The 22,164-nt window shown below is 46.4% G+C and overlaps 1 protein-coding gene across 1 annotated transcript in view; it reads right to left on the reverse strand.

Annotated features, from left to right (window-relative positions):
* Nucleotides 1-21,904, reverse strand: part of kpna3 (karyopherin alpha 3 (importin alpha 4)) — a 167,337-nt gene extending 145,433 nt beyond the window's left edge. Inside the window, exons 1-2 of the mRNA XM_072514225.1 lie at nucleotides 21,884-21,904; nucleotides 21,731-21,775 (exon numbers count right to left, since the gene is read on the reverse strand). Of these exons, the coding sequence (XP_072370326.1) occupies nucleotides 21,731-21,772 (42 nt within the window). The 5' untranslated portion in view covers nucleotides 21,773-21,775; nucleotides 21,884-21,904. The remainder of the gene's footprint in view (nucleotides 1-21,730; nucleotides 21,776-21,883) is intronic.
* Between the last annotated feature and the right edge of the window lie 260 nt (nucleotides 21,905-22,164).

Below are 22,164 nucleotides of genomic sequence, written 5' to 3' on the forward strand. Positions count from 1 at the left end.
CACCATGGATAACTAGTGCTTCTATGCCTCTATACTCATCCAGGGCTGCATGCAGATCCTCCACTGCTGTCTTTAGAGGCCCAGCCAGTTGCCAACCGCCACAATCCTCCCCCGTTAAACTTGTTCGACAACTTTTACTTGGCCTCCACTCATCCTCCAAATAGTCGGTGTTTCCACATAGGTCCCAGCTATGCCTTGCCTTTTTGTGGGCTAAGTGGAACATTATTTTTCCCAGACCTGCCCTGTCCCCCTCTATTTCAGATTTCCAGTATCCAGAATATTTTGCTTCAATATTATATATAAAGTACTGTATTTATAAGTTACATATCAAGTATTAAATAGTTTTTAAAAATAGATATGAACCCTTGGAGGGTTATCAAATTCTTGTCAGTAGTCGATCACGCTATTGGTGACACTATTGGGAGAGCTGTCTGCTTGGCGTTTGAAAAATGAGTCATACTTAGGTGTGACCACTTTGAACGTCACAGCCCTTAACCTCTTGAGTTGCAACTTTCAATCAACAACAACTTGTATTTATTTATATGGCACCTTCAACGTAATAAAACATTCCAAGGGGCTTCACAGCAGTCATATAGATCAAAGTTTGACACGAAGCCATGTAAGTATCAGATGACTAAAAGCTTGTTCAAAGTTTTGAGGAGTGTCTTAAAAGAGGAAAGAGAATTCCAGGGTTGAGGCAGCTGAAAGCAAATTTACTGATGGTGGAGTGAGTTAAAGCTTAAGAGGCAAGAACTAGAAAAGTGCAATTACCTCAGGAGGGTTGTGCAGCTAGGGAGGGATGGAGGGATTTGAAAGCAAGGATGAGAATTTTAAAATTGGGACATTGCGCTGAGTAACTCACTTCTCGACTCCCCAAATCCTGTCCACCCTATACAAGGCACAAGTCAGGAGTGTAATGGAACACTATCCACTTGCAGGGGCTTGTGCAACTCCCAACAACACCCACGAAGCTCAACACCACCCCAGATAATGCAGCCTCCTTGATTGGCACCTCAAACCTTCACTTCCTCCACCACCAACACGCCATTGCAGCAATGTGTGCCATCTAACAACTTCACTTCAGAAACTCACCAAGGCTCCTACGAAATACCCTTCTGAACCTGTAACCGCTACCACAATCACATATCATTAACAATCTGATTAGGAAATATATCACCATTCCTTCACTGTTGCTGGGCTGAAATCCTGGAACTCCCTGCCTAATAACGTGGATTCTACACCATACTGCCTGTAGTTCTTTAAGACAACTGCTCATCACCACCTTCTCAAGAGCAATGATGAATGGACAATACATGAAACGTTTGCCACCAGCACTCACATTCCTTCAATAAATTAAAAGATCATATAGGATGCCATTTGTGACTTTGATGAGAGCCATTGCTATACTGTGATAGTGGCAGAAACCCGATTGGAAGGATTTAAACATAGCTCAGGGAAAGATGGACATGGATTTGGGAAGTGAAAACAAGCTCAGAGATGTGGCGGTAGTTTGCAAGAACGGTAAGGCCAAGGGTTGGTTTTATTGAGCGGGCGAGATTGCAGCAGATTTAAAACAAGGAGGATAGTAGTTGAAAAGAGAACAATTAACAATGACAATGAACATGGGTGCCAGGAAGGAAAGTTGGATGGTTAGGAGTTTAGTGGCAATGAGTATGAGGAAGCAGGAGGAGGGCCCGATAGACAGAATGGTGCCAGGGAGAGCAGTGAGAGGAGAGAAATTACAGAAAAATGAGTGTCTGGGGTTAGGGCCGGCGGAGCTTTGGAGGAAGTCTATGCTGGACCAATCAATCACAGATCCATTTCGAATGTTACTGTGACTTATCACGAATGGACAGAAAACCACAGACTCCAGAAAATTGCAAAGTTCAGAATATAGGCTTTAAAGGTTAAATGGAAACTTTTGAGTAAAGAATAATACTCGAGAGAAAAAAAATATTGAAACAGTGAAGAGAAAACATGAAAAAGCAAAGATGAAGAGATACAAACTGTTAGTTGACAAAGTTAATAATGGGCAGTGAAGTGTTTATTACTAGTCTGGAGATGTGTCAAGTTGAATTAGCACGACTTGGAAAAGCATTGGCCAGCTCTGGGAGCCTTCAATTCCCAGAACTCCAATGTTCTGTTTCATATTCTTTCAAATCACTACTCCAATTTAAGGCTGCTGGCATTCTGAATTTACCAGTTGTACGCTCCACACCACCCGGCGAGGAGGGAGAGAGATCTGGAGAGCATCTCCTACTCCTTGGTTTATCTAGTTCATTAGTTTGGTTAGATTGAGGGCAGGGATAAAGAGGTGAAGTGCACTTGTTATGATGCTAGGTTTGCAATGCAGAGGTCATGAATTCAAATGCTACCATTGTGAAACCAAACTTTTAAAAGTATGGGAATTTGTAGCACAGCACTGGAAAATAACTGAAAGCAGCCCGATTGTCATAAAGCCTAACTGGTTAACTAGCATCCTTCAGAGAAGCTTAGCCACAAAACTTTTCCCCATCCCCTGTCTAATCAAGCAAAGTAGTGGTTTGACGTTTCCTCCTTCCTCACAACTTAATAAACCAGATAAATTCAAAAATAGAAGAAATTCCCCCATTCTCCCCACACAGACAGTTCATGTATACAAATATTTGACTTTTCGGGTAGATCTAGGGAGAATTTGTAATCATCCAATTCTGAATTTGTGGAGCAGTTCTGACATTGCCCAATATAACTACCACCCCTACCTACTCTCAGAAACATGTGATACAAACTATACTGGTTAACTCTTAATGTCATACAGCAGTTAGAATGGACATAAATAATGTCTTGCCAATGAGGACTTCGGTGACAACAGGAGAGACTGACACAAAGGTTTTTCACTCTGGTTGGTTTATAACACCTGCGACACTGTCTACCTTACATGTAGTACCAGATTTTGGACAAATTACTTGTCAATTTCTTATAATCAACTGGGAAGTAACACCCTGTTGTAGCCGATACTGAAAGCCTCACTGTATACAGATTTTATTGTATTTCAAAAACATACATTTTCTGTCAACATATCATTTTGTGTTCATTACGCACAATGGTCTTCCATTGTTAAGTTTTTCCGGCTATGATGGACAAAATTCCACAACAAACTATCAGGTTGTGCAGGCACATTTGCACATTATAGTACTTAGCCATGCCAATGATTTTCACAATGCAAGACAAACTAGGTACGTCTCATAAAATGATAAGTTTATGTAAAGTGCTTCTCAATTTCACGCTGGTAGCTCTAGTATAAATTACAGCAAGTTGAAAAAAGTCCAAAGAACATGTAAAAATAAATTCCACAAGAATAATTGAACTTTAGTAACACATAGGATTTAACCTGATCATATGATCAGCGAGTGGAACAGGAGACAACATAAATCCGACTTACAAAGCTTTAAATCAGTATGACACATACCAGGCTACAGCAGACAATGCATGGATAAGCTAACAAGGACTGCATCACTATTATTACTGCAGTGTGGACATGATAGCAGATCTATCAGTGTTTACATGGGCAAGCATTGCTGGGAAACAATATGGTGACAGACACTCCCTCAGAAGGATAGTGGGGGACAAATGTGCCTGTACTACATGTCATTAAATAAGTAGATCCAAACAACCCACTGGGCTTCCACAACTGCCAGTAAGTATATGTCAGGGAAGAAGCTGACTCCTCTCTCACACGGAGTAGCACAAAGGGATTTTTAAAAATAAAAATTTTAACTTGAAGGACTGCAGGAAAAACAAACAGAACCACACTAGCTGTGTGCACAAAATTTTAAGATCGGGTGCATAAGTGCAGCACTGCAAGTCTCAAAACTGCAATTATACTAGTCTCATAAAAACCAAGGACTGTCCAAATGATAAGTACGGGTAAAGCAGTATGGGGATGGGGGGCAGGATTAGATACAAGAGGAACATGCTGTGTGATAAATGGAAGAAATTGTCTTTTTTTTAATAACAGTAATGATATAAAAACCTGGTGTTATGGATGTTTGATCAACTCTCAATAGAGGCTAACAGATTGAGCCAGAGCTGAACTTTTAAAGTTTTTACAGCGGTGCTGAAAGATCGAGTGGTTCCAGATAATAAAACTCCCCAAACTCCCTTAGAGTCTGCATGACCTCCACCATCCCCTCCATTGGATCCGTCACGTACAGCAACAGGTCTTCCGCCGTACAGCAACAGGTCATCCGCCGTACAGCAACAGGTCATCCGCGGTAGCCACAATATTAATATGACTAGTCCGGTTCAATTTCTGATCAATGGTAACCTCCAGGATGTTGATTTTGGGGGATTCAGCGATGGTAATGCCATTGAATGTCAAGGGGTGGTGGTTAAATACTCTCTTGTAGGAGATGGTCATTGCCTCGCAGTTGTTCATAAGTTATAGGGCAGAAATCAGCCATTCGGCCCATTGAGCCTGCTCCGCCATTCTGTCATGGCTGATATGTTCCTCGTCTGCTACCTACAATGTTACAGGCAAAGAGTTGGATTGCGAAATCAGCCAGAGCATCTCCTCCCTCGAACACATGACCTAGGAGCGGGAGCAGATAATTTAGCCTCGCGAGCCTAACACCCTCAATGTGATCAATGTGATCCTATCCTGGCCTCAACTCCACCGTCCTGTCCATTTTCCATAACCCTTCAACCCATTACCAATTAAAAATCTGTCTAACTCCTCTTTAAATTTACTCACTGTCTTTGCATCCACCGCACTCTGGGGCAGCGAATCCCACAGATTCACAACCCTTTGGGAGAAGTAATTTTTCCTCAAATCTGTTTTAAATTTGCTACCTCTTATTCCAAGATTCTGACCTCTCGTTTTAGAATGCCCCACAAGAGGAAGCATCAACTCCACATCTACTTTATCCATACCTTTTAGCATCTTGTATAGATGCACTTTGCGGAGTTACTCCTGTAGTGATACCCTGTAGCCAAGATGATTAACCTCCAACCATCGCAACCATCTTCCTTTGGGCCAGGTATGACTCCAACCAGCGGAGAGTTTTCCCGATTCCCATTGACTCCAGTTTAGCTAGGGGTCCTTGATGCCATACTCGGTCATCAAATGCTGCCTTGAGGTTTAGGGAAATCACTCATCCACTCTGGCACTCCGCTTTTTTAGAACATAGAACATTACAGTGCAGTACAGGCCCTTCGGTCCTCGATGTTGCGCCGACCTGTGAAACCACTCTAAAGCCCATCTACACTATTCCCTTATCGTCCCTATGTCTATTCAATGACCATTTGAATGCCCTTAGTGTTGGCGAGTCCACTACTGTTGCAGGCAGGGCATTCCACGCCCTTACTACTCTCGGAGTAAAGAACCTACCTCTGACATCTGTCCTATATCTATCTCCCCTCAATTTAAAGCTATGTCCCCTCGTGCTAGACATCACCATCCGAGGAAAAAGGCTCTCACTGTCCACCCTATCCAATCTTCTGATCACCTTGTATGCCTCAATTAAGTCACCTCTTAACCTTCTTCTCTCTAACAAAAACAGCCTCAAGTCTCTCAGCCTTTCCTCATAAGATCTTCCCTCCATACCAGGCAACATTCTGGTAAATCTCCTCTGCACCCTTTCCAATGCTTCCACATCCTTCCTATAATGCAGCGACCAGAATTGCATGCAATACTCCAAATGCGGGCGCACCAAGGTTTTGTACAGCTGCAACATGACCTCATGGCTCCGAAACTCAATCCCTCTACCAATGAAAGCTAACACACGTACGCCTTCTTAACAACACTCTCAACCTGGGTGGCAACTTTCAGGGATCTATGTACATGGACACCGAGATCTCGCTGCTCATCCACACTACCAAGAATCTTATCATTAGCCCAGTACTCTGACTTCCTGTCATTCCTTCCAAAATGAATCACCTCACACTTTTCTGCATTAAACTCCATTTGCCACCTCTCAGCCCAGCGCTGCAGCTTATCTATGTCCCTCTGTAACTTGTAACATCCTTCCGCACTGTCCACAACTCCACCGACTTTAATGTCATCTGCAAATTTACTCACCCATTCTTCTACGCCCTCGTCCAGGTCATTTATAAAAATGACAAACAGCAATGGCCCCAAAACAGATCCTTGTGGTACACCACTAGTAACTGGACTCCAGTTTGAACATTTCCCATCAGCCACCACCCTTTGTCTTCTTCCAGCTAGCCAATTTCTGATCCAAACTGCTAAATCACCCTGAATCCCATGCCTCCATATTTTCTGCAGTAGCCTACCGTGGGGAACCTTATCAAACGCTTTACTGAAATCCATATACACCACATCAACTGCTTTACCCTCATCCACCTGTTTGGTCACCTTCTCAAAGAACTCAATAAGGTTTGTGAGGCACGACCTACCCTTCACAAAATTGTTTACTATCTCTAATCAAATTATTCCTTTCCAGATTATACATCCCATCTCTTATAAACCTTTCCAAGATTATGCCCACAACAGAAGTAAGGCTCACTCGTCTATAGTTACCGGGGTTGTTTCTACTCCCCTTCTTGAACAAGGGGACAACATTTGCTATCCTCCAGTCTTCTGGCACTATTCCTGTAGACAAAGATGACTTAAAGATCAAAGCCAAAGGCGCAGCAATCTCCTCCCTAGCTTCCCAGAGAATCCTAGGATAAATCCCATCCGGCCCAGGAGACTCATCTATTTTCACACTTTCCAGAATTGCTAACACCTCCTCCTTATGAACCTCATGCCCTTCTAGTCTAGTAGCCAGAATCTCCGTATTCTGCTTGACAACATTGTCTTTTTCCTGTGTGAATACTGACGAAAAATATTCATTTAGCGCCTCTCCTATCTCCTCGGACTCCACGCACAACTTCCCACTACTGTCCTTGACTGGCCCTACTCTTACCCTACTCACTCTTTTATTCCTGACATATCTATAGAAAGCTTTAGGTTTATCCTTGATCCTACCTGCCAAGGACTTCTCATGTCCCCTCCTGGCTCTTCTTAGCTCTCTCTTTAGGTTCTTCCTAGCTAATTTGTAACTCTTGAGCGCCCTAAATGAACCTTCATGTCTCATCTTTACATAAGCCTCCTTCTTCCTCTTGACAAGTGTTTCGACTGCTTTAGTAAACCACGGTTCCCTCGCTCGACCAATTCCTCCCTGCCTGACAGGTACATATCTATCAAGGACACGCAGTAGCTGTTCCTTGAATAAGCTCCACATTTCCATTGTGCCCATCCCCTGCAGTTTTCCTCTCCATCCGATGCATCCTATGTCTTGCCTCATCGCATCATAATTGTCTTTCCGCCAGATATAACTCTTGCCCTGTGGTATATACCTATCCCTTTTCACTAAAGTAAATGTAATCGAATTGTGGTCACTATCACCAAAGTGCTCACCTACCTCCAAATCTAACACCTGTCCTGGTTCATTACCCAGTACCAAATCCAATAGGGCCTCGCCTCTCGTTGGAATATCTACATACTGTGTCAGGAAACCCTCCTGCACACATTGGACAAAAACGGACCCATCTAAAGTACTCGAACTATAGCGTTTCCAGTCAATATTTGGAAAGTTAAAGTACCCCATAACAACTACCCGGTTGCTTTCGCTCCTATCCAGAATCATCTTTGCATGTTTGTCCATGTTTGAACCAAGATTGTAATGAGGTTAGGTGCTGAGTAACCCTGGCAGAACCCAAACCGAGCGTCCATGAGCAGGTCATTGCTGAGATAAGTGCCGCTTGATGAGCATTGTTGATGACTCCTTCCATCACTTTGTTGATGATGGAGAATGGACTGATCGATAATTGGCTGGGTTGGATTTGTTCTGTTTCTGGTGTACGGGACACACCTGGACAATTTTCCACATTGCCGGATGGATGCCAGTGTTGTAGCTGTACTGGAACAGCTTGGCTAGGGGTGCGGCAGGTTCTGGAGCACAAGCCTTCAGTACTGTTGCCAGAATATTGTCAGGGCCCATAGCCTTTGCAGTATCTAGTGCCTTCAGTTGTTTCTTCACATCACGAAGAGTAAATCTTATTGGCTGAAGACTGACATCTGTGATGCTGGGGACCTTCGGAGGAGACCGAGATGGATCATCCACTCGGCACTTCTGGCTGAAGATTGTTACAAATGCTTCAGCCTCGACTCTTGCACAGATGTGCTGGGTTGCTCCATCATTGAGGATGGGGATATTTGTGGAGCTTCTTCCTCCAGTGAGTTGTTTTATTGTCCACCACCATTCATGGGTGCATGTGGCAGAACTTCAGAGCTTAGATCCGATGCGGTCTGTGGAATCGCTTAGCTCTGTCTATTATGTGTTGTAGCTTTATCAGGTTGACACCAAATCTTTTGGTTTGCCTGATGTTGCTCCTGGCATGCTCTCCTGCACTCTTCATTGAACTAGAGTTGATCTCCTGGCTTGGTGGTAATGGTAGAGTGGGGGATATGCCAGGCCATGAGGTTGTTTTTAAAAAATTTTAGAGTACCCAATTCTTTTTTTCCAAATAAGGGTCAATTTAGCGTGGCCAATTGACCTACCCTGCACATCTTTGTGGGTTGTGGGGGTGAGACCCACGCAGATACAGGGAGAATGTGTAAACTCCACACGGACATTGACCTAGGGCCGGGATTGAACCTGGTTCCTCGGCACAGTAAGGCAGCAGTGCTAACCATTGTACCACCGTGCCACCCTTGCCAGGCCAGGAGGTTGCAGATTGTGGTCGAGTACAATTCTGCTGTTGATGTTCCACAGCGGCTGATGGATGCTCAGTCTTTGTTTCGACATCTGTTCGAAGTCTATCCCATTTAGCATGTTGGTAGTGCCATACATGATGGGCAGTATCTTCAATGTGAAGACAGGACTTTGTCTCCACAAGGACTGTGCAGGGTCACTGACACCGAGATTGTCATCGGCATCTGCAGCAGGCAGGTTGGTGAGGATGAGGTCAAGTACATTTTCCCCACTTGTCGCAGACCCAGTCTCGTAGCTATGTCTTTTGGGACTCAGCCAGTACTGTCACTCTTGGTGATGGGACACTGAAGTCCCCTGCCCAGGGTACACTGTCCTTGCCACCCTCAGTGCTTCCTCCAAGTAGTATTCAGCATGGAGGAGTGCCGATTCATAAGCTGATGGTGGACAGTACGTGGTAATCAGCAGGAGGTTTCCTTGCCCATATTTAACCTGAAGCCATGAGACTTCATAGGATCCAGAGTTGATGTTGAGGATTCCGGACAACTCAATTGGTTTGAAGTATTGTGAGCAGTTTTGGGCCTCGTATCTAAGGATGTGCTGACCTTGGAAAGGGCCCAGAGGAGGTTCACAACAATGATCCCTGGAATGAAGAGCTTGTTATACGAGGAGCAGTTGAGGACTCTGGGTCTGTAGTCATTGGAGTTTAGAAGGATGAGGGGAGAATCTTACTGAAACTTACAGGATACGGAGAGGCCTAGATAGAGTGAACATGGAGAGGATGTTTCCACTAGTAGGAAAAACTAGAACCCAAGGGCAAAGACTCAGACTAAAGGAACGATCCTTTAAAATAGTGATGAAGAGGAATTTCTTCAGCCAGAGAGTGGTGAATCTGTGGAACTCTTTGCCGCAGAAGGCTGTGGAGGCCAAATCACTGAGTGTCTTTAAGACAGAGATAGATAGGTTTGTGATTAATAAGGGGATCAGGGTTATGGGGAGAAGACAGAAGAATGGGAGTGAGAAACTTATCAGCCATGATTAAATGCAGAGCAGACTTAATGGGCCGAATAGCCTAATTCTGTTCCTTATGGTCTAACTCCCTCCCGACTGTATACCACTGTGATGCCACCTCTGCTGGGTCTGTCCTGCCGTTGAGACAGGACATACCCGGGAATGATGATAGTGGTGTCTGGGACATTGTCTGTAAGGTATGTATCTGTGAGGATGACTATGTCAGACTGTTGCTTAACTAGTCTGTGAGATAGGCAGCATGGTGGCAGTGGTTAGCACTGCTGTCTCAAGGCACCGAGGTCCCAGGATCGATCCTGGCTCTGGGTCACTGTCCATGTGGAGTTTGCACATTCTCCCTGTGTTTGTGTGGGTTTCGTCCCCACAACCCAAAGATGTGCAGGCTAGGTGGATCGGCCACGCTAAATTGCCCTTAATTGGAAAAAATGAATTGGGCCCTCTAAATTTAGTTTTAAAAACTCGTCTGAGAGACAACTCTCCCAAATTTGGCACAAACCCCAGATGCTAACAAGGAGGACATTGCAGGGTCGGCAGGGTTGGTTTCCTGTTTCTGATGCCTGGGTCGATGATGGGTGGTCCATCTGGTTTCAATCTTGTTTTGTGATTTCCTGGCGGTCGAATACAACGGAGTGGTTTGCTAGGCCATTTCAGGTGGCATTTAACAGTCAACCTCATTGTTGTGGGTCTGGAGTCCCATTTGGGCCAGGCCAGGTAAGGATGGCTGATTTTGTTCCCTAAAGGACAGACTGCACACAAGAACAGTAGTAAGCCATTCAGCCCCTCGAGCCTATCCCGCCATTAAACGAGATCATGGCTGATCTATGGTCTAACTCCATATGAGCCTAATCCCTTAATATCTTTGATTAACAAAAATCTATCTAGCTCAGATTTAAAATGAACAATTGATCTAGTTCCAAACCTGTACTACCCCTTGCGTGAAGAAGTTCTTCCTAACATCTCTCCTGAACGGTCGGGCCATAATTTTTAGACTATGTCCCCTAGTATTAGAATCTCCAACCAGTGACAAATAGTTTATCTTTATCTACTCTGTCTTTCTCTGTCAATATCTTGACTGCTTTGATCAGATCACCTCTTAACCCTATAAATTCTAGCGAAAACAGGTCTAATTTAAGTCATCTCTCCTCGTAACTTAACACCTGTAGATAAGGTGTCATTTTTGTAAACCTACATTGCACCCCGGCCAAGGCCAAAGGTGTGGTGCCCAGAATTGTTCATGGTACTCCAAGTGGGATCCAGTCAGGGTTTTGTATAGCTGCAGCATAACTTGTGTGTCTTTATATGCCAATCCTCTAAATATAAAGGCTAGCATTCCATTGGCCATTTTGATTATTTTCTGAACTTGTTCATGGCATTTAAAGGGTTTATGCATCTGAACCCTCCAGTCTCTTTGGACATCCACTGTACCTGACCTCTTTCCATTTAGAAAGTACTCTGCTTTATCTTTGCTCCAAAATGGATAACCTCACACTTGCATACATGGAATTCCATCTGCCACAATTCACTTAGTTTGTCAATATCTCCTTGTAATTTTATGCTGTCATCAAGACTGTCTACTATGCCACTAACTTTGTATGAGCAGCAAATTTGGATACATGATTTTCCATGCCATCATCCAAGTAATTAATGAATGTGAATAATTGAGGCCCCAACACAGATCCCTGTGATACACCACTAGTCACATCCTGCCAATTAGAGTAATTACCCATTATCCCCACTCTGTCACCTGCCACTCAACCAATTTCCGAACCATATTAATAATTTGCCCTCAACTCCATGGGCTTCCACCTTAGTAACAGTCTCTTCTGATCCAAACGTCCTTAGATTTGGGGAAGGTTCCGTTAGATTGGAATGTAGACAACGTAACTGCTTTATTCAAAAAGGACGGGAGACAGATAGCAGGAAACTACAGACCAGTTAGCTTAACATCTGTTATAGGGAAAATGTTAGAAGCTATAAAGACGTTACAGCAGGACACTTGGAAAACTTGACGGTAATCAGGCAGAGTCAACACAGTTTAACCAATTTACTGGAGTTCTTTGAAGTGACACATGTTGCGTATAAACAGGAATGGTGGGTGTACTGTATTTTGATTTCCAGAAGAGGTTCAACAAGATGCCACATCAAAGGTTATTGCAAAAAATAAAAGCTTATGGTGGAGGGGCAACATATTGGCATGGATACCAGATTGGCTAGCTAAGAGGAATCAGAGGGTAAACATAAATGGGACATTTTCTGGTTGATAAGATGTAATGATTGGTGTGCCACAGGAATCAGTGCTGGAGACTGAACCTACAATTTATACAAATGATTTGGATGAAGGGACCAAAGGTATGGTTGCTCAATTTGCAGATAACACAAAGATAGGTAGGGTAATAGTGTGAAGAGGACACAAGGAAGTTACAAAAGGGATATAGATAGATTACGTGAGTGGTCAAAGACCTGGTGAACGTAATATGATGTGGGAAAATGGGAACTGTTTATTTTGGCAGGAAAAATAAAAAAGCATATTATCTAAATGGTGAGAGATTACAGAGCTGAGATGCAGAGGGATCCAGAGCAAAGCGCATGAATCACAAAAGACAAGTATGCAGATAAAGCAAATAATTAGGAAAGGTTATCATTTATTGCAAGGAGAATTGAAAACAAAAATAGGACGGTTGTTCTTCAGTTATGCAGAACTTTGGTGAGACCATATCTGGAGTGCTCTGTACAGTATTGGTCTCCTTGTTTAAGGACAGATGTTTTTTAAAAAATACATATTTATGCAAATTTTTCAACAAACCGCCCTCCCCCCAACAAAAAGAAACAAGAACACAACAATCAAAAATTATACATTGGATTTCCCCCATATACAATAACCCCCATATGACATTTAAAAACACCAATAGGGAAACCCCCCCACCCACCCAAACGCCCCCCCACCCACCCAAACGCCCCCCCAAAAGAACCCCACCCCCCCCCCGGGGCTGCTGCTGCTGACCTCCTCCTAACACTCCGCGAGATAGTCTAGGAACGGTTGCCATCGCGTGAGGAACCCCTGCAGACCGTCGCAAGGCAAACTTTATCCTCTCCAGCTTGATGAACCCTGCCATGTCATTAATCCAAGCTTCCACACTAGGGGGCTTCGCATCTTTCCATAATTGCAAAATCCTCCGCCGGGCTACCAGGGACGCAAAGGCCAGAATGCCGGCCTCTTTCGCCTCCTGCACTCCCGGCTCGTCCGTTACCCCAAATAATGCCAACCCCCAGCTCGGCTTGACCCGGGCTTTCACCACCTTGGACATAGTCCTCGCAAAACCCCTCCAAAACCCATCCAGTGCCGGGCACGACCAGAACATATGGACGGAATTTGCCGGGCTTCCCGAGCACCTCCCACATCTGTCCTCCACCCCAAAGAACCTACACAACCTCGCCCCTGTCATATTCGCTCTGCGAGTAACTTTGAACTGTATTCGGCTGAGCCTGGCGCAAGAGGAGGAAGAATTAACCCTACTCAGGGCATCAGCCCACAGACCCTCACCTATCTCCTCCCCCAGCTCCTCCTCCCACTTGCCCTTTAACTCCTCCACCGAGGCCTCCTCCTCTTCCTTCAGCTCCTGGTAAATCGCCGAAACTTTGCCTTCTCCAACCCATACACCCGAAATCACCCTGTCCTGAATCCCGTGTGCCGGGAGCAGCGGGAATTCCCTCACCTGCCACCTCACAAACTTGCATGTACCTTATGATATTCTATGAAAGCGTTTCCCGGGGGTAGCCCAAACTTCTCCTCCAGCGCCCCTCGGCTCGCAAACGTCCCATCGATGAACAGGTCCCCCATTCTTCTAATTCCCGCCCGATGCCAGCTCCAAAACCCCCCATCCATCCGTCCCGGGACGAACCGATGATTCTCCCGAAACGGGGACCAAACCGAGGCTCCCACCTCGCCCCTGTGTCGTCTCCACTGCCCCCAGATCTTCAGCGTCACCGCCACCACCGGACTCATGGTGTACCTTGTCGGCGAGAGCGGCAGCGGTGCCGTCACCAGCGCCCTCAGGCTCGTGCCCACACAGGACGCCATCTCTAGCCTCTTCCACGCCGCCCCCTCTCCCTCCATTACCCACTTACGGATCATCGCCACATTGGCTGCCCAATAATAGCCGCACAAATGCTACAGCGCCAGCCCCCCCTTGTCCCTGCTACGCTCCAGAAACACTCCTTCACCCTCGGGGTCTTATTCGCCCACACAAAACTCATGATGCTCCTACTTCCCCGTTTGAAAAAGGCCTTGGGGATCATAATGGGAAGGCACTGGAACACAAAGAGAAACCTCGGGAGGACCGTAATTTTGACCGACTGCACCCTACCCGCTAGCGAGAGTGGCAGCATATTCCATCTTTTAAAATCCTCCCCCATCTGCTCCACCAACCACGTCAAATTGAGCCTATGCAGGGCCCCCCAACTCCTTGCTACTTGGATCCCTAGATACCGAAAGCTCCTTTCCGCTCTCTTCAGCGTTAGCTCGTCTATCCCCCTTCCCTGGTCTCCTGAATGCACCACAAAGAGCTCACTCTTCCCTACGTTGAGTTTATATCCCGAAAAGTCCCCAAACTCCCTTAGGATCCGCATGACCTCCGCCATCCCCTCCACTGAGTCTGCCACATACAGCAACAGGTCATCAGCATACAACGTCACCCGGTGTTCCTCTCCCCCTCGGACCAGTCCCCTCCATTTCCTGGACTCCCTCAGTGCCATGGCCAGAGGCTCAATTGCCAGTGTAAACAACAAGGGGGATAGGGGGCACCCCTGCCTCGTCCCCCGGTACAGCCGAAAGTACTCCGACCTCCGCCGATTTGTAGCCACACTCGCCACCGGGGCTCTATATAGCAGCCTGACCCAACTGATGAACCCCTCCCTGAACCCAAACCTCCGCAACACTTCCCAAAGATACACCCACTCCACCCGGTCAAAGGCCTTCTCCGCGTCCATAGCTGCCACTACCTCCGCTTCCCCCTCCACATACGACCCACATTGCAGTGGATCTTTGTCCCGCTTCAGGATCAAAGAAATCAGCGCCCTAGACATTATCGGGGGCAAGGTCCCCCCCCTCCCTCGCCTTATTGAAAGTCCTCACTAGCAACGGGCCCAGCAGGTCCACGTATTTCCTGTAGAATTCAACCGGGACCCCATCCGGCCCCGGGGCCTTCCCCGCCTGCATGCTCCCCAATCCTTTAACCAGCTCCTCCAGCCCAATCTGCACCCCCAAACCAGCCACCTCCTTCATCCTCGGGAACCTCAGCTGATCTAGGAATCGTCGCATCCCCTCCTCCCCGCTGGGGGCTCAGACCTGTACAGATCCCCATAGAAGTCCCTAAATACCTTGTTTATTCTCACCGCACTCCGCACCGTATTCCCCCCTCTATCCTTAACTCCACCAATCTCCCTCGCTGCCTCACTCTTACGAAGCTGATGTGCCAGCATCCGACTCGCCTTCTCCCCAGACTCATATGTCGCCCCTGCGCTTTCCTGCACTGTGCCTCTGCTTTCCCAGTGGTCAACAGGTCGAACTCCGTCTGGAGGTTCCGTCGCTCCGAGTAGCCCCTCCTCGGGGGCCTCTGCATAACTCCTGTCCGCCCTTAAAATCTCCCCAACCAACCTCTCCCTCCCTCTTCTCCCTGTGGGCCCTAATGGAGATTAGCTCTCCCCTGACCACCGCCTTCAGCGCCTCCCAGACTACCCCCACCTGCACCTCACCGTTGTCGTTGGCCTCCAAATATCTTTCAATGCACCCCCGCACCCGCCCGCACACCCCCTCATCCGCCAATAGTCCCACATCAAGGCGCCACAGCGGGCGCTGGTCCCTCTCCTCCCCCAACTCCAGCTCCACCCAATGCGGGGCGTGGTCCGAGATGGCTATGGCCGAATATTCCGTTCCCTCCACTTTCGAGATTAGCGCCCTACTCAAGATGAAAAAACTATCCGGGGGTAGGCTCCATGGACGTGGGAAAAGGAGGAAAATTCCCTGGCCAGCAGCCTGACAAACCTCCATGGATCCACTCCCCCCATCTGGTCCATAAACCCCGAGCACCTTGGCCGCAGCCGGCCTCTTACCCGTCCTGGACCTAGAAGCTTCCTAACCTCCAGATCCGGAATCCGACCCAGCATGCGTTTCATAAATCCGGCATCATCCCAATTCAGGGCATATACGTTCACCAGCACCACCCGCACCCCCAGCAACCTACCAATCACCATCACATATCGACCTCCATTATCCACTACAATATTCAGTGCCTCAAACGACACCCCCTTCCCCACCAGTATTGCAACCCCTCTGTCCTTCGCATCCAGCCCTGAATGAAAGACCTGCCCTACCCATCCCTTTCACAGCGTAACCTGATCTGCCACCTTCAGGTGTGTCTCCTGGAGCATAACCACGTCCGCCTTCAGTCCCTTTAAGTGCACGAACACCCGGGCCCTCTTGACCGGCCCGTTCAGGTCCCTCACATTCCAAGTTATCAGCCGGATTGCGGGGCTACTCCCACCCCCCCCCCCCCCCCCCCCCCCCCCCCCCCCCACCCACCCACCACCCTGCCGACTAGCCATCTCCTTTTCTAGGCCAGCCACATGCCCACGCCTCCCGCACCCTCCAGTCCCCCAGGCGGCGGACCCCCGCCCCAACTACCTCTCCTACTTCCAGCTCCCCTTTGGCCAATGCAGCAGCAACCCTGTTCACCCCGTCCCCCCTCTAGATCCACATCTTGCCATTTTGCTCCCCCCATGATACTCCCATAAGTCAGCTGACTCCTGCTGACCCCGGCCTCTCCCACCATTCCATCGACCCCCCAGTGTGAGAATCACCCCACCCCTTGGCAGTCAGTATGCGCTCCCCTCCAGCATCGCGGCCCCCCCCCGATCCTTCCCTAACGCAGGAAAAAGCCCGCGCTTTCCTGTGCCGGCCCAGCCCCCTCTGGCGCAGCTCCTTTTTGCGGCCTTACCCCAACTCCCCATCCCCGGGCCTCCACTCCCCCTCTTCCTCCGTGGGGCCCTGCCCCTCCAACACCGACGCCCACACTCTCCCACAGCCCCCACATCAGATCCATTCACCCATCCCCACCCAGCACTCAAACCAAGAAAACATTCCCCAAACGCAATAAACACAGTAAACATCCCCCCACGACAAACCCTCAATTTGAGTCCAACTTTTCAGTCTGTATAAAGTTCCATGCCTCATCGGGTGGTGCCGATCTTGGAGCGTGACCCACAATCACGCTGGCTGCAGCATCCCGAACTTCACCCCCTTCCGATGGAGCACCGCCTTAGCCCGATTAAAACCAGCTCTCTTCCTAGCCACCTCCGCACTCCAGTCCTGGTAAATTCGGATCTCCATGTTCTCCCACCTGCTGCTCCGCTCTTTTTTGGCCCATCTCAGGACACACTCTCTGTCCATAAAGCGGTGGAACCTCACCACTACAGCCCTTGGCGGCTCGTTGGCTTTGGGTCTCCTTGCCAGGACCCGATGAGCCCCATCCAGCTCCAGGGGCCTCGGGAAAGCTCCCGCGCCCATCAGCGAATTGAGCATCATGCTCATATATGCCCCGCATCGGGCCCCTCCACTCCTTCAGGGAGACCCAGAATCCTAAGATTCTTCCTCCTCAACCTATTCTCCAGGTCCTCAAATTTTTCCGCCCACCTCTTGTGCAGCGCCTCGTGCGCCTCCACCTTCACCGCCAGGCCCAAGATCTCATCCTCGTTTTCCGAGGCTTTTTGCCGCACCTTGGGCCTTCTGGGTCTCCACAAGCTTCTCAATCGCCGCCTTCTTTGGCGCCAGCATTTCTGTCTTCAGCTCCTCAAAGCAGCATTTAAGAAACTCCTGCTGCTCCTGCGACCACTGCGCCCACGCTGCTTGGTCTCCACCCGCCGCCATCTTGCTTTTCCTCCCTCGCACTTTTCGCTGCACCAGGATCACTTTTTTAACTGCTCCACTCCTGGTCCAATCCATATAATGTCGGGGGGACCTTGCTGTCACCTTCCCACACTGGAAGCCGTTGAACAATTGCCGTTGGGGCCCCTCTGGAGAGCCCAAAAGTCCGTTCCCGGCAGGAGCTGCCGAACGTGCGACCTACCTAGGCATAGCCGCAACCGGAAGTTAAGGACAGATGTTATTCCATTGGGAGCAGTTCAGAGGTTTACTAGACTAATAATGCAGGGTTGTCTGTTGAAGTTGGACAGGCTAGGCATGTATTCGCTGGACTTTAGAAGAGTAAGAGGCAGCTTGAGTGAAACATATCATACCCCGAGAAGTCTTGACAAGATCGCTGGGAGTTTCTTGTCGGAGAATCTAATTTCAGAGATCACTGATTAAAAATAAGGGTCACCCATTAGAACACCGAGGGTTGCAACTCTCTTCCTCAAAAGGCAGCGGAAGAGGAGTCTTTAAACATCTTTAAGGCAAAGCTAGGTCCATTCTTGGTTAACAAGGGAATGAAAGGTTATCAGGGGTAGGCAGGAATGTGGGAGTTGAGGTTACAATCAGATCAGTATGTAGGCCTCCTGCAGGTCCAAATTTGTATGTTGACACTGGACTCAATGGCCACATTCTGCGTTGCACAATTCTACATCAGCAATGAAGGATGTGCAACACATTAGTCTTGACAAGAATGCAGCATGTAGAAAGAAATCACCTTTTACAGTCTCTTGTGCCAACCCATTAATTTTAAAATGATCTCTGGCAGAAAGAAGCAACGGTATAAAAGGTTAGGAGTGTTATATTTGAAATTATGCCCAATGCGACAATAACTCCACACAAGGACTAGGATGAAAGTCTTCCAATTGCCATAGCATCTTTCACAACCTCAGTAACTCCCACAATACGTTAAAGCCAATTATGTACTTTTGAAGTGCAGTCACTTTTGTAATGTCGGAAATGCAGCTGCCTATTTGCAAGATCCCACTAACAAGATAATAACCAAGTCATTTGTTTAAGGGCTTGGTTATGGGATATAGCAGCCTGCATACTGAAAAATCTTCACTGCTTTTCGAAATAACCGCAGAAGATCATTCTAAGAGTGCAGATGGAGCCTTGGTTTAACACCATACCCACAGCGGAGCATCAGCTCAAGTCTCCAGCGTGCGATTTCAACCAAAGAGCGAATGGTTCAGGCGAGAATGTGACTGCTGAGCTGGGGTTCGGTGCTTATGATTTGGATTGCACAAGTAACTTGGATCAGAATAGAATGACGGAACAACTTGAGCAGATACTGCACCAGATACTGGGAAACTAACAGCTAGGAGGATTTTTATTTTACTTTCCCATTAGTGGAACAACATTGCTGTACCATGATTTAAATAGGAGGCACATGTGGGGGAAACTAGGCAAAGCTTTGTAGAGAAAGTCAAAAAGTAGGCATATGCATTATATATCTCTATATAAATACATTCATTATGTGGCTTTCTTGCAAAAGTGAGAAACAAAATCAAAAGATCTGAAACCACTGACACCACCTTTTCCAGAATTGAGAACAGAAATGACAAAGTGATGAGGTTCAATTTCTCTAAACTGATCTCATAACCCAGAAATATTGTCTGGCCGATAAAGTCAAAAACTTTTGATCTGGCAAGTTATTAAAATAGCTCCATAAACTTCAACTGCCCCTTTTCAATTAAGCAACAAATATCTTCCATATTTATTTCAGCAAACAATTTAAATGCTCATCCTGTACACTCATCTGCTAGTCATGAATATGGTCTCATCAGCGAGACTGAAGGGCAATCACCACATTCATTTCCAATCATGAGTCAAGCACAACGTATTCACATGCAGGAAATGCATCTTAAATATGTCGCAATTGCACGAATGCATGTCTGGAGGCTGATCAAACAAGTTATGCATTACAGATAAAGAGTCAAATCTTAATGACTGTATTAACAATTCACCATTGGACTACCAAAGCTTCACTCAATTGTGTTAGGTATGGCCTGTTTGGTGCTCAAGAGGGGAAGCCTAAAGCTGTAAATGCTTTGCTGACTAATGTGTATGATATCTTGATAGTACAAACTCTCATGCATACCCGACACGTTCAGGTGCTTATTGCTGCAAGCAAACATTGTGCTTAGCTGCTCCCCCAACTTGAAAGAACATTTCAGAGCTTCTAGCATAATGTATGCACTTAAAGAAATTTAAGGTGGGGCTCTTCCAGTAAATTAACTCATAATAACTTACAAGTCACATGACTCTCTTTCAAGCGGGAAGGTGAAATATTTAACAAATCGCAGTGCGACCACCATGCTTTAATCTAGGGCCCTACCTCAAAATATATTACTGCTCCAGTAACTTGACAGTTTTCTGCTAAGTGCCCTATTTTCAGACACTAGAAGATGGCTCTCTGGTTCAGTTCACCATATGGAGCACATGACTCGCCAGACAACTTTCCATTTCCCTCGCTGTATTTACAACAGAGCATCCCATACATGCAATATAATGGTTTCTCCGTTAATGACACACAAAATGAAAATGAAAACCGCTTATTGTCACAAGTAGGCTTCAAATGAAGTTACGGTGAAAAGCCCCTAGTCGCCACATTCCGGCGCCTGTTCGGGGAGGCTGTTACGGGAATTGCTGCTGGCCTGCCTTAGTCTGCTTTCAAAGCCAGCAATTTAGCCCTGTGCTAAACACATGCACATATCCATAGAATAAACCTAAAAAAGTGTGCCATCCTAAAATAGAGGAATTATTTGTCAGGTGTCAAGAAGCTTAAGGGGACATTCAATAGAATATTATGAAGGATTTTTGATAAGAAAGAAACTGCTTCCATCCGTGAAGGATCGATAACTAGTGGACACAAGGTCAGAGGGCGAGACGAGGAGAATTTTTTTTTAGTGGCAAGTTATGATGTGGAATGAATTGCCTGAAAGTAAATTTAATAGTAACTTTCAAAAGGAAATTGATAAATACATAATAACGAGGAGCAGAAGTATGCAATTCAGCCCTTCGAGCCTGCTCCGTCATTCATTTAGATCATGGTTGATCTCTTCCTGGTGTCAAATCCACCTCCCTGCCTGTTCCCCATATCCTTTTAACCCGTTTATCATCAGAAATATATCGGGGAAAGATTTACATGACTATGGGGAAAGAGCAGGGACTGGGAATAATTGCACAGCTCTTTCAAAGAGCCAGCATTGGCACCATGGGCCAAACAGCCTCCTTCTGTGCAGTGTGATTCGGTCACAGCTATTTAAACTCTGCTCCCCAGATAACCTTCCCTCCCACCCCAACAGCAAATTGCCACCCACTGGCTCTGCCATTAGATGCAGCACTAAAACATCGGACAGCAATCGGATAGATATTCCAAAGCAGCAACAGTGCCTGAAGGTGTTTGGAGCACAGCTTTTCTACCCACCTGCCATTTGCACAAGGCACAGAGTGGGAGTAGCAGGGTGGCGATGAATGTACTTGTGCCTCATAATATTCAAGTTCCAGGAGCCCATATGTGATCAGAAACACAAATACACAACATCCCACAGGTTAATTGAAGTGATTTACATTAACTGGTTACACATTAAAAATACTTAGGACACAAGTAGCAGATACAGCAGCAAAGTGGTGACATTATTCGACAAGCAATCCCGGAACCTGAAGTAATAATCTGAGGATCAGAGGTCAAATTCCATCACGGTAATTAGGGAATGTAAATGCCATCACTTTAAAAAAAAGTCAGGGTTTTGTTTAAAAGAGCTAATACAGTGTGGTGACTAAAAATTACAGTTGGTGCAGAAGCCCAACTTGTTTACTAGTTGATTTTAGGAAATGAAATTTGTTATCTTTGCCTGTGTGTGACTCCAGGCAGTAAGCAATGTGGTGACTCGAACTGCTTTCTGAAATAGCCCAGCAAGCCACTCAGTTTAGGGATGGGCTATAAAGGCTCATCTTGCCAGCAATTCCCACATCCCGTGAATAAAATAAAAAAGAAACAATGTGCAGCAAATAGCTGCTGAAAAAGCTGAATCTTTACCTTCCTTAGTTCAACTGTGACTTCATTTCGGTGTCTTCTCATAGTCTGCAACACAAGAGGCAGCAGCCAAAATTAACCAGTGCACTCAATAAATTGCTCCAGCAGTAAAATGAGATCTCCCATGGCATGTTCATCGCATGTCAAACAACATACCTTTCAGCAAGGACAGGAGAATTATCACCATCAAAGGACAATGTCGTTCCCTTTGGAAGTGTGAAAATCTGTCCACTTCGGATAAAAGAATAGTCCATTCAGTCTCTGAGCCGATTGTAATTCACCTCATGATTTTTTTTTTTTTTAAATATATTTTATTAAAGTTTTTCGATCAACCAGGAATTTTCCATTTTTACAACTTTGTAACAGTATATACATTGATCGTTTTTAAAATAATATATTAACTAACGGCAAGTGCCAACACAAATAAGAAACAAAAA

The sequence above is a fragment of the Scyliorhinus torazame genome, chromosome 8, assembly GCF_047496885.1.
Source record: "Scyliorhinus torazame isolate Kashiwa2021f chromosome 8, sScyTor2.1, whole genome shotgun sequence".
Lineage (NCBI taxonomy): Eukaryota > Metazoa > Chordata > Chondrichthyes > Carcharhiniformes > Scyliorhinidae > Scyliorhinus > Scyliorhinus torazame.